Source organism: Choloepus didactylus, chromosome 5 (genome assembly GCF_015220235.1).
Source record: "Choloepus didactylus isolate mChoDid1 chromosome 5, mChoDid1.pri, whole genome shotgun sequence".
NCBI classification, from domain to species: Eukaryota; Metazoa; Chordata; class Mammalia; order Pilosa; family Megalonychidae; genus Choloepus; species Choloepus didactylus.
Window position 1 is genome coordinate 119780837 of NC_051311.1, and position 12948 is coordinate 119793784.

The 12948-nt window shown below is 35.5% G+C and overlaps 1 protein-coding gene across 4 annotated transcripts in view; it reads left to right on the plus strand.

Annotated features, from left to right (window-relative positions):
* The window catches only part of PHF14 (PHD finger protein 14), a 257760-nt gene that overhangs the window by 108699 nt on the left and 136113 nt on the right, over positions 1-12948 (plus strand). For all 4 annotated transcript variants that reach the window (XM_037836790.1, XM_037836792.1, XM_037836791.1 and 1 more), the window contains exons 15-16: positions 12222-12272; positions 12403-12524. In XM_037836790.1, the coding sequence (XP_037692718.1) occupies positions 12222-12272; positions 12403-12524 (173 nt within the window). The remainder of the gene's footprint in view (positions 1-12221; positions 12273-12402; positions 12525-12948) is intronic.

The following is a 12948-nucleotide window of genomic DNA, read 5'->3' on the forward strand; positions in this document are numbered from 1 at the left end:
AACGTGTGTCCCAGCGACCTGGGATGTAATATTCTATATATGTCTGTTGAAAGTCTCTATATCTCTCTCTCATTTCTTTGTTTCTCTGTTGGTAGGGCTTGCTTTAGTATCTCCAGTAGGGCAGGTCTTTTATTAGTAAACTGTCTCAGCTTTTGTTTGTGAAAAATTTAAGCTCTCCCTCAAATTTGAAGGAAAGTTTTGCTGGATAAAGAATTCTTGGTTGGAAATTTTTCCCTCTCAGAATTTTAAATATGTCATGCCACTGCCTTCTCACCTCCATGGTGGCCGCTGAGTAGTCATTACTTAGTCTTATGTTGTTTCCTTTGTATGTGGTGAATTGCTTTTCTCTTGCTGCTTTCAGAACTTGCTCCTTCTCTTCATTATTTGACAGTCTGATCAGAATATGTCTTGGAGTGAGTTTGTTTGAATTTATTCTATTTGGAGTTCACTGGGCATTTATGCTTTGTGTATTTATATTGTGTAGATGGTTTGGGAAGTTTTCCCCACCAATTTCTTTGAATACTCTTTCTAGACCTTTACCCTTCTCTTCCCCTTCTGGGACACCAATGAGTCTTAAATTTGTACGTTTTTATTTTATCTATCATATCCCTGAGATCCATTTCAATTTCTTCAATTTTTTTCCCCATTCTTTCTTTTGTTCTTTCATTTTCTGTTCTGTGCTCCTCAAGGAGGCTGAGGTGTTGTTTGACTTCCTCTAGTCTTGTATTATGAGTATCCAGAGTCTTTTTAATTCGGCCTACAGTTTCTTTAATTTCCATAAGATCTTCTATTTTTTTATTTACTCTTGCAATATCTTCTTTATGCTCTTCTAGGGTCTTCTTTATGTCTTTTATATTCTGTGCCATGCTCTTCTTCAAGTCTTTTATATCCCGTGCCATGCTCTCATTGGCTGTCTGTAGTTCTTTGATTAATTCTGCCAGGAACTGTGTGTCTTCGGATCTTTTGATTTGAGTGTTTGGGTTCGGGTTCTCCATGTCGTCTGGTTTTATCATATGCTTTAAGATTTTCTGTTGTTTTTGGCCTCTTGGCATTTGCTTTACTTGATCTTTAATTTGTTAGAATTGCAGCTTGGTGACATACACTTTCTCTAAGTAACCAGCAGATGGCGTCCGTGAGTCACTTATTCCCCTCAAGTCAGTTCTCCCCAACTTTGTGGTGTGTGGGGATCTGTTTCCTGTGGGGTCCAGTTGGTGCACTTAATTTGGGTGTGTTGTCGGTGCTGTCTGCCCTCAGTGAGGGGCGTGTGCCTGAGCGGTTAGGGAGGAAGGGCATGTTTAATAATCAAACCTCCCAGGTGTTCCCAGAGATTTAAGGCTGTTCTCTGCCGCTGACAAAAAAGTCCTTGGTATTGGCGTAGGTTCCCTGGGATTTCTGAGCGGTTCCCCCCTCCCTGCTGTGTTTTCCAGGACCTCTATTGAGTGGGGGAGGGCCGTGCCACGTCACAAGTGAGCGCCGGCCTTCAGGGAAGCCCTGGGCCGCCAGGCTGTGTAGGGGCGTTCCCAGCCCGCTTGAAATTTGGTTGAATGGGACGCGTTAACTTCCCCCTTTCTGCACAGCTCCACTCTCCCAGCTCCAGGACAGTCAGCCGTGAGTGTACTCAAGGCCACTGTCCATGGCCGATACTGTGTCTCGTGAGCGGTGCTGCAGGAAAGACTCCCTGTCAGGCTGGGTTTCTTCGCTCGGCTCTGTGCTGTGTGTTCGGCCCCGGGCAGGAGTAGCCCCGCCCGCTGGGGAGACGGCTGCAAGTTATGTGTCTCCCCTTTGCTCCCCTAGACCAGAGACAATTACCAGTGGGTGTGGGAAGGGGTATCCTCCACCCCAGACACCGAGGCGTTAGTCCAGACCACTCCCGTTTTTTTTTTTTAAGTGCCAACCCACTGTTTCCCCACACTGCAGTGTGGCCGAGGGACTCAGCTGACTCACTCACTGGTTTCAGAATGCAGACTCCTGGTTTCACCAAACGCACATTCCCTGTGGCTTTAGCAGAACTTGTCCGGCTGGTGCTACTCTGGAAGTGGTGTTCTGGGTCCTTTCTGGTTTTTTATCTAGTGTTTTCCACAGAGGTGTTTTTTTTTCTGTCTCACCTAGTCGCCGTCTTGCAACTAACTTTTTGCAAATACTTTATCTTCTGTCCCAAATACTCTGTGATGTGTCAGGGTTATTACATTAACCTGTACAGAATGGCAAGATCTCATTCCCTATTCTAGGTTCCATGTAATTATGTTGTTTAAATAAACTGACCATGCAGGTTAAATTAGATAGTGTGCTACAGAGAATAAAAATTATGTACCAAATCAACATCTCTTAAATAATTGTGAAAACTCAGAAATAGATGTGACTGCTCTAAGAGCTTACAATCTAGTAACCTTTACAATAAGCCTTATTGAACATTCTGTACTCCTGTATTGTCAATTGTGCAATCTCTGCCCATGTTCTATCTCCTGATAACCCATGCTCTCAAATCCAATTCTCAGCATTTTCTCATTATAGTTAGGTTATATTAGTAAGGCCCTACAATATTTGTCCTTTCATTTCTGGCTTATTTCACACAACATAATGTCCTCAAGATTCATTTACCTAGTTGTATGCCTCACAACTACATTGCTTCTTGCAGCTGTTCCATATTCTGTTGTATGTGTACACCATGTTTCGCCCTTCCATTCGCCTGTCAATTTACCTTTTGGGCCACCTCCATTCCTTGCAAATTGTGAATACTGCTGCCATAAACACCAGTGTGCAAATGTGTATTTGTGTCCCTGCTTTCAATTCTTCCAAGTATATTTCAGATAACAGGTTTGCAGTATCATATGGCAACCCTATACTTAGTGAGTTAAAGAGTTTAAGTAACTTGTCCAAGGATGAACAACTTGCAAGTAGTAGAGATGGGATTCAAATTTAGCTAGCTTCTGAACGCATACTTTTTTTAAACAGTGTTATTCATACACCGTACAGTCTATCCTAAGTGTGCAATCAAGGGCTCATGGTATAATCACATAATTATGCATTCACCACTTTAGTCAGTATAAGAACATTCTCATTTCTTCTGAAGAGAAAAACCCTATACCACTTGTATCCCCCCTATTATTGACATTTAGCTTTGGTATAGTGCTTTTGTTACAATTAATGAAAGAATATCACAATGTTACTTTTAACTATAGACCGTAGTTTACATTAATTGTATTTTTTTCCCATATAAACACCTTATTACTTGCACCTTTGTAATGGTGACATATGTTTGTTTATAGTAAGAACTCTCATATTTATACAGTTAACCACTGTCATTGTCCACTCTGGCTTTCACTAAGTTATACAGTTCCAGTTTTTATCCTCTAACTTTCCTTCTGGTGACATACATGACTCTAGTCTTCTTCTTTCAACCATACTCAACACTTTGTTAATTACACTTACAGTATTGCGCTACCATTACACAGTATTGTGCTATTCATTTCCGATCCTTTACAATGAATTTTATTGAACATTCTGTACCCCTTAATCATTGATTATCCAATTTCTGCCCACTTTCTATGTCGTGGTAGCTTGTAGTCTTGAATTTAATTTTTAGAGTTTGCTTATCATTTGAACTCATGCCTTTAACTGCTTTATTACATTGCCTTTCTGGATAAGATTGCTAGCAATTATTCCAGGCATATCTCCTGAATCAGGATCACAGGCTCCCCATGCTTACAGTTGCTTAGCTGCTGTATCATTAAGGATTTGATCAGGAAAATAGAAACCACTTTGTGGAGAATTGTGGGGTTTATACCGCTATTGGCACAGCTGGAAGCGTGGCTGTCAATAAAGCTGCCACCATAAGTCAGCGGATCTCTGCTAAATATTGGAGAAATTGACAGTGAATATCTTACCTTGAAATAATAGCAGGTAGTAGGAGGTGATATTAGGTCAGAGAACTTGCTAGTGAACGTCTCAGACTGAAGAACACTGTTGGGTGGGCAAAGTCTGCCATGACTGTGAAGTGGGAGCTAATGGAAAGATTTGCAAAGCTGCAGCATCTGAAAAAGCCAAGCACCTGACTCCTATAACTTCCTGAGCAAAATGGCCTTCACTTTACTTATACCTTTCAAGTCTCAGGTTGCTAACCTGGAACTGTACAGGGAAGGGAACTATCAGAAATGTGGTTTCCAGTCTTAAACAAGAGAGGTTGTGGTGGTGGTGTCTGTGCCAAACTGATCACAGACAATCTAGCATAGTAACCAGCTGCAGTTTTAAAAGTGCCTAATGTAGGGCTCGCTTGGCATGGTAAGTGCCCAAGAAAGTAATTTCCTGGCTTCCCTTCTCTTTTCTCCTTGAGCACAGGGCTATTGTTTTTGTCATCCATATTTGCCCACTGTAGTATTGTGTAAGGCACATGGTAGATTCTTGACTGAGTGGGTAAATGAATTACTGACAGCAGAAATATAGAGATGGTGACTTGAATAGTATAATACCAAGCGAATAACCTCAGTGTAGGCCAAATAAAGCGAGCCTGGGCCTTTTACAGGCCAAGCAGAATTTTAAATAGAGAAGGGGTTAACAACTACTTCCCTAGCCAGTTGAGCCCTCAGTGCTTGCCATGTAATTATGAGTGAGTCATAGTTTTTTCCCCTTCTTTCTTTCTTTTTCTTTTTTCAGTTAATTGAAAGGAAGTAACATGGGTGAAGTGTAGAATCTTAAAGAATAAAGTTTCTTGTGTTAGATGATATATCAGCCTTTGTTAACCCAGTGACTTCTTACTATTCTTTCTCTGGTCTTCTTTATTTATAGAAGCCACCTAATGAATATATGGTTTTTCTCATTAGAGACATTGGCAAGGAGAGCCCCTTTTATTTTTATTGCATTAAGTACTTCGGTTCTACAAAATCCCTACCATTTATACCATCCATTGCCAATGTCTATTTCAAAATTCTGCTTTAATACAACTTACTTATCTTTTAGTAGTTGAGCCTGTGCTTTGCATTTATACATTCAGTATATATGGTAATGTCATATTATAAAATAATAACTTTTATATGTGTAATTTTTATTCTGAAGAGAACTTCCTAGTAATTTTAACTTCTGTGTTCATAACAATACTTGAGGATAACTTTTTTCATATAATACAGGAATTAAAATGTTTAGTCTTTGGGACTGGAATCTCTTTTCGTAACGTAATATAGCTTCTTTTGTACTAGGAGAATTGCTTTTCTTCTTTTTATTCACAAAAACCTGAGTATAAGACAGTGCCTACCTTTAAATGTAAAGTGCCGTATTGCATATATAGTGTTTCCTTCTGATTCCTGTATTACTTGAGTAAAAAATATATATATATATTTTTCTTGAAATTCTTAAAATGTTATGTGGTTCTAATCATTCGACTATGAGTTTTATTATAGTACTCCTTTCTACTAATTTCAAATAGTGTCTTCTTCCTTTCACATTTCCAGGGTTATTTCATTGGCTTGGAGCCAAAGGAACTTTGTAATGCTATTGACCTTGTAGGTTGCTTTTTTACTGCCCTGTGATGCCATCACTGTTTAGTATCATACAGTCCATTTTACCGTTTTATAATCTCCTAATTTTAAGACTTGTTTTGCTTTTCACACTTTTAGAGGTGTAGAATTCTGCAGTTATTCTTTCTACTTTGATTTTGCTAATCTTCTGCTTTATCTCACAGCACTTAAAGAACAGATCATGACTTCTGATGCATGCAGCTCAATTCTCAGTCTCAGTCATACGATCTTTAACTTTTTCTGTCCTCTTGAGTAAACCTTCAGAGTCCAGTCAAGAAACATTACCGTTAGATGAATTTTTGTTTATTATGTATTGAAACATGAATTTATGTTTTATTTTGTTGACAGTTTTCAAAATTGTTGGTCAGTATCTTTTGTGTAAGTGAAGTTAGCCATATTTATTTCTGAGTTGAATGGTTCTGTATATGAAACCATAAAAATCGTCTTTGTGGGAATCTAGATGTTTTAATACTTTCTAGTGTTTGCTTGTGACTTCCTGCTCTACTCTTTAATCATGATCAGACTAATTTTTTTCGATATATGTCTGTTGAACAATAAATTATGTAAGGCATTAGGCTAGAGGCTGAATAGAACACCAAAATGAAGACATGGTCTATGTCCTCAAGGAATTATAGTGATAGAAAATTGACCCTGAAATAAATGTAGTATAAAATACAAAGTATAGTGATCATTTGAGAATTATAGTTAAAATCCCAGGCAGGTTAACCTGATAGTTGTGAAATAGAAGAGGAAGATAAAAGAATGAGGGTAAACTACTAAGACTAAAACTTGACTATTACTTAGTGGGAATAGTCTACCAGTGAGAAAGTTCTCATTTTCCATAGCTCAAAGCCTTGATATTGATCAGTTGAAATTTTAACAAAAAGGATCAAGCTGGATGCTTGTGAAAACATTTGAGACTTTGGTATCAAATTTATTGTACAAATTTTAAACTATATTTAGGTATCGTAATACCTATAGCTGTCTTACCTAGAACATGCTTTTTTGATACCCATCTTAATGTCAACAGCCTTCAAGCATTACTAACTTGGCAAAATTTTCATAGAAGCTAATTGGGTCAAATCTTAAGCTAGTTTTAATAGAGTTCACTTATTAATTAAAGTTATTAATTAGTTTTAGTATAGCAGCAGCAAAAAAAATCACTTTATATTTCAACCATTTAACTTTTTCAGATAAATAGATGTGAAAATTTTTTTTAGGATTGCTTATTTCTCTAAATTATGTGCTAAGGAAATTTTGGTTATTAGTATATGAGGTTTTTTTTAGTTATTTGTTAGGCATTTTCCCTCTTCTCATCTTTGATAAGGCAAAGAGTTTTATGTTGCTATCAGGGTAATAAACATATGACTCACTTAAATTTAAGTGGCTTTATTGGATTTAAATTTAAATGGATTGTAGTTGAGATTTTGAAAGCTTTGTGCAGCATATAACTTTAGTTTTATACTTGACTTTGGTGCACTTACCATACTTACAATTAATTACTCATGTAATTATTTGCTTGGTATCTATAGACTAATGGATCAAAGGCTCCAAGTGGACAGGAGCTGTTCTGCTCACCACTGTATATCTGCTTTCTGTCATGGGGTTTGGTTTGCAGTAGATGCTCAGTGAGTATTTAGCAAATGAGTTCTTTTCCATCTTCCACCATGGCTATGCATCTGAATTCAAGGTACTTTGGAGGAGTATTTTTCTAACCCTTGTTTGTTAGGAAGGGAATTGGTTCCCATTCCTTGGATATTTATCCTATTCTATTAGTGAAACTATATAATCACTGTAAAATCAGCATAGGATACTTCTGTTTAAGTGCCTTGTTACTTAGATGTTTTCTCTGCATTATTTTTTATGTGGAAACTTTTCACTTGCTTTTAGGCAAGGAAATTACTTTTGAAGAAAATATAAATTAGCTTACCCATGTCCTTTTTGAAGTTACTTTAAAATTGATGTACTTTTTGTCATCTTTTGTAATAACTGTAATGTAACTTGAAAGCTTTCAGATTTTTTTTTCATTTTCTTTCTACTGTATATCATCTAGTGACTTTTCATCTTTTATACAAGTGCCAACAGATTTGTTGGACCTATCCTTCCACACATACATCATTTTCTACTTTCTTTGAAGTTCTCGGATCTTTCTCCCTAATTTATAAGTTTTTGTTCTGTTATATATCCTTCTTTGGAATATGAATGCAGTAAAAAGTTAAAGTGGTTTATTAGCAGCTTTAACTGAAACCGTATTGTTTACCAGGATGCAGTATTTCTTATAGATCGTTATTGTGGAAAGAGATTTAAACATGTTTAATTTGCTTTCTATCTCATTTAACAATATGAACTACTAGCCTGTTAACAAGTGGTAGTATTTATTTGTGAGATAATCAAATATCCTACAGCCTACTTTTATTATGTTTCTTTTTTAACTAGTTTTACACATACTCAAAGTAGTATCCTATTTAACAAAATTAGGGCTTAAGTCCTGGAGAATCTGAAAATCTGGAATATGTTATACTTTTTTTTTTTTTTTACGCAAGTTTATGAAAAGTGTTGTACCTCTTGGATCCAGCTCTGTTAAACCGACTAAAGGTTACTGTGCATGTGCACATGTTTTGTTTTCCTCTTTGGCTTTGTACTACTACTTGAAATAAGTTTTTATAATTCTGGGAAGGCAGGGTTATTTAGTTCTGCGAGTTACATATTATCAGACTCAAAGCAACCTCTGAGGTACTTTAAAAACCTCTGTCTGTCCTAGATCCTTAGAAGATACCCTGGCAAAAAATTTGTGTGGTGAACTGGACCATACTTAACTCACTTTGGCTACTTGGAAGAGATCCACTGTGAGTGTCCTTAGCCCAAGTAATCTCATTTGGAACACAAAGCTCCTGTTATGCTTTTTGCCTCTTGGAAATTTATCATTTTTGTTTTATTTCCAGGAATATGACAAAAGTGAATGAGGAACAGATAGAGTGTCAGGATATTACTTATTTTCTATGTACCATTATCCATGAGAAGGGTTTTATAGGAACACTTATTGAAATTGTATGTTTTATTTGTATGTTTGGACCTGTGGTTATTTTAATTTATAATGAAGCTAAATTGGTCATTATTTTCTTTTTTTTCCTCCATGTGTTTTCCCTAACCATGTTAATATAAATTAAATTAGATAAAAATAAAGTCTGTAGCCATTTGACAAGAAGGGAAAATACTTTTGGTGCTCACCATTCCATCTGTTGTGTGCTGATAGCCAACAGAAACAGATGGCGTTTTGTTCACACATTGTTTATATTTATATTTTTATATATGTATATATGGCATTTTTCTTTTGAATTTTTTAAGCTTTAGTGTATGATTTGCTTTCAATATATTGTTTCATAATTGAAAACATATTTAAATTTTAGGAGAATTATGTATATATTGGAATAAATCCTATATTGAAGTATTTTGAACAGCTACCAGAGTGGTACTGGCATTTATTCCATAACATGAATCTGAAGTTAGATTAACAGAGATTTTCAAGGTTTGACCTAATTGTGCTAATTAACATTGAATTTGGAATTTTGCTCATGAATACACATTTCCTCTTTTTATGTATAAATTACATAGGGAGGCATTCCTTGTTTCGTCTAACCACATATGACACATATTGTGATTTGTGTAAATGTTGATTTGTCATAACTAAGTGGTAAATTTAGAGAAAACAGTGCACATACGAATTTCAGTTTGGTGATATCAGAGATGTTGAGGGCACTACTTTTAGTTTTAAATTTAGTTCATTTGCCCAATGGATCATTCTAACCTTGGGAAAATCATCATGCATTTGACTTAATTGTAAATTAAAATAACCTCAGCAATAAAGAACTAATTAAATTTTTTTTGTGTTTCTAATCTGAATAGGAGAGAAGTTATTGAAATAGTTAATTATTTGTTTCAGATGGGTATACCATTAAAATGATGCCCTGTAGTTAAAATACTTTTTTAAAATTTCGACTTAGGTACATTGTTTCTAGTGTCACGGCCTTTCTCTTCTGTGGATGTTGTGGCACCCACCTCTCTTCAAGTAAAAATACCATAGGCAGGTAAAAGAGCCAGGTGATCTAAATTGCTCTGATTGTTATTGTGTCTTGGGCATATTAGCTTAATAATTACTTTCAGAATGAAACACTTTGGAATCGTGAATTCCACAATTCACAATTGGTTTGGCATTGATCCAATTATTATAATTTGAATTTGTAGATAATATTTTTGTGTTAAGTTCTAAATCACATACTTGTTAAATAAAATTCTTCCTTCTTGCACATATTTTCACCTTGTTGCTTTATTTACATTGTTTCTAAAGTATTTTGTGTCAGCATCCACACATATAATGAAATGAGGGCCCCGTTCTAAGTACTTTGATACATCTGAGAGGGGGCAGGCAAGCTCTTTGATAATTTAAATTTGTTGCATGAGTCAAACACGTTTTTGTGTTTTTTGTTTTTGTTTTGTTTTGTTTTGCTTTGCTTTTTTTGTACCACTTCTCCCTTTTTTAAGCTCCCTTTGATTTTTCTGATTGATTTAAGGGCACTATGTGTAAGGTTTATTATGAGTTGCCATGGTTACAGTTGGTGCCACTTCACTAGAAATAGAAATAAAGTCACAGTTCTTAATCTTTTCTTGGTTGAAAGACTTGTATTGTGAATAGTTGTGTTTGGGCTAAATATCTTTTATTTTTTTCTTTGAAAGTATTCATAATGTGATAAGTGTTAAATACACTTTGGGTAATGGGTTATGTTAATGGTCATTTTATTATACAGGGCTATCTAATTGGGTAGATTCTAGTTTGGTGTGTTGGAGTGGACCTGAAATTCTGCATTCTAACAAGCTCCCAGGGGATGCCAGTATTTATGGTCCATGACCTATATTTTAAAGAGCAGAGCTCATTACTCTTTGGATAGTAGATATAGGACTGGCATTTAAAGCCCTTTTCTGGACAGAGTCTTATTCTTTCTTCCTAATTCCTTCCATAATGTAATGAAAACATTGAGTGGCAAAACAGATATAAACAGATAAATGATCTACAAATTTATTCGTTTTGAAGGGCTAATTTAATCAACTCTGATGATCTAGGGACTGATTGAACAGTATGCAATTAACCATATTAACTAACAATGAACTCTGGGTTGTGAAGAATTGAAATTACAGTAATTTAGGAAAACATCGATATATATTTATTAGAAAGTAATTTGGTTTGGAATTATTTGGTAGCCTGGGGTAGTGGTGCCTCCTTTCTCTTCCAGGAGTGTTCTCCGCTTGGTGATTATTAACTCTATAGAGGCTGGTTAAGTGGGTGGAGATTTTTGACATATTGGTTCCAAATACTATTTTACTTATATTATTTTTAAACCTTTGGATCTGGTCTGTCAAATGCTAAATGTGTACTGAAATAAAGTGGTTAGTTTTAACTAAATAAATTTTAAATAAGTCATTTTATACTATGTTTTCATTAGTTTTATTTTGTTATGGCTCAAAAGTGAGTTCTAGCCTGATGCACACAAAATCAATCAGTAGACACCGGATTTTGTGAAGAGGAAAAGTTTACTTAGCAAAGGCTAGCCTTGTGGATACAGGAGGATAAATAGTTCCTTAGGTCTGTCTATCTGAGCTGGGAAGGTAAAGGGATATTTATTGAATTAAACAAAGGGAGGTAGGGCTAGGGATGTTAGGAGTATTGACACATTTGGATTGGCAAGTAAGCACTCACATTTAGGAGTGCAAGTTGACTATTATCATTGGCTGTGTCTCCATTTAAATTAGGGATAGCAAGTTGGTTATTGTCATTGGCTTATGGTTTCTGTTATCTTCAGGAGTGGGCTTGTGATGTTGCCAGAATTTGTAATGGTCAGACTTCCTGCTTTCTTTTAGGTTCAATAGTCCTCTTTCCTTTGTCTCTACTCATTTTAATTTCTCTCTCAGGGTATTTTATGTCTTGGAGTCGTTTCAAGTACAGGTCTTGGTTAAAACTAATTAAGGCATGGTCTGGCTAGAGCTGTTATAACAAGAACTTTTCTGTGGGGTGTGTAGGTGGGAATTTCTGAGAAAAGAGAAATGGAAACTTTTACCACCTAGTTAGGGAGGGAGCTGCTTTAGCAGTTGGTGGGGGAGGGGAGGGGGGGTGGTTTATAGAAAATGGGTCAGGGTCCACTACAATTTCAACTAGAATTTGGGTCATCTGAGTCCTTTTCTTCTACTTTGTTATGACTATTAATCAAAAATTGATTGTGTCTTTACTGTACACAAATATGTATGCATGCACAGCACACATACGTGGCATACAGTAGTCATAGTATGATTCCAGGTTTAGTGTTTCAGCTGTGTAAGTTATAAGTTAGGAAGTTTTAAATGAGTAAATGACAGATGTGATATATATATATATGAATTGTTAAAAAAAATACCTCCAGATAATTTTGGGAGAACTTTTTTTTCCTATCAGATTCTTACTTATTTAAAAGGAAAGCTCTGTGAAAGTGTATTTAATATGTCATGTTTTTAGTTCCTGTGACAGAAATTGTAACATAATGCAATAGTAGATTACAGCATTAATTATAAATATTATTTTTTCAAGTGCCTTATTTAAGTGGTAACATTTAACATAAGAGATTTATTTTTACTGTTAATTAAACATTAGATATTTTTGTGGATTTTTGTTTGTTTGTTTGTATGTTTTAGAGAACCAGAGGACGAAAACGAAGTTTCATTCCTGAAGAAGAGAAACATGAGGTTGGAATAAGTTAAGCATTTTCTATATAGTCTAAATTTTGAGGAACTTTCTTGCTTAAAATTATTTCTGTTTTCCTGATACATGATATTGTTTTTGTTCTGTTTTGTTTTATTCTCCCTTGAATGACAGGAAAGAGTTCCTAGAGAAAGAAGACAAAGGCAGTCTGTGTTACAAAAGAAGCCCAAGGCTGAGGATTTAAGAACTGAATGTGCAACTTGCAAGGGAACTGGAGACAATGAAAATCTTGTCAGGTAAGTTGGATGCTAAGACCTTGTCCTTGGGGGATTAAAGTTCCATCTTCATCATTTTCTCATCACAGAAATAATGAAAAAAAAAATCACAGTATAGGACCTTCCTTAAAGTCTTACTTAGTAGAAACAGTACTTCAGAAACAGATTTCATCCATTTATTAACCTGCCACACATGGTTATACTCTGGATTTAGATGTAAATACAAGTAATAATCTGGATTTTGAACACATGAGAATTAATTTTCTTTTGATATGAGAAGTTGACAGTGCTTGATATTTAGAGGCCACAAAAATAATTTGATCCAAACACTTCATGCTGAGATTATTTTGTTTTATATTATGAAACAATGCAGTTATTAAGCTTGTTAGCATATTATAAAAGTTGTAGCATATTAGCAATGATGATAAAATTTTTTTTTTGACCT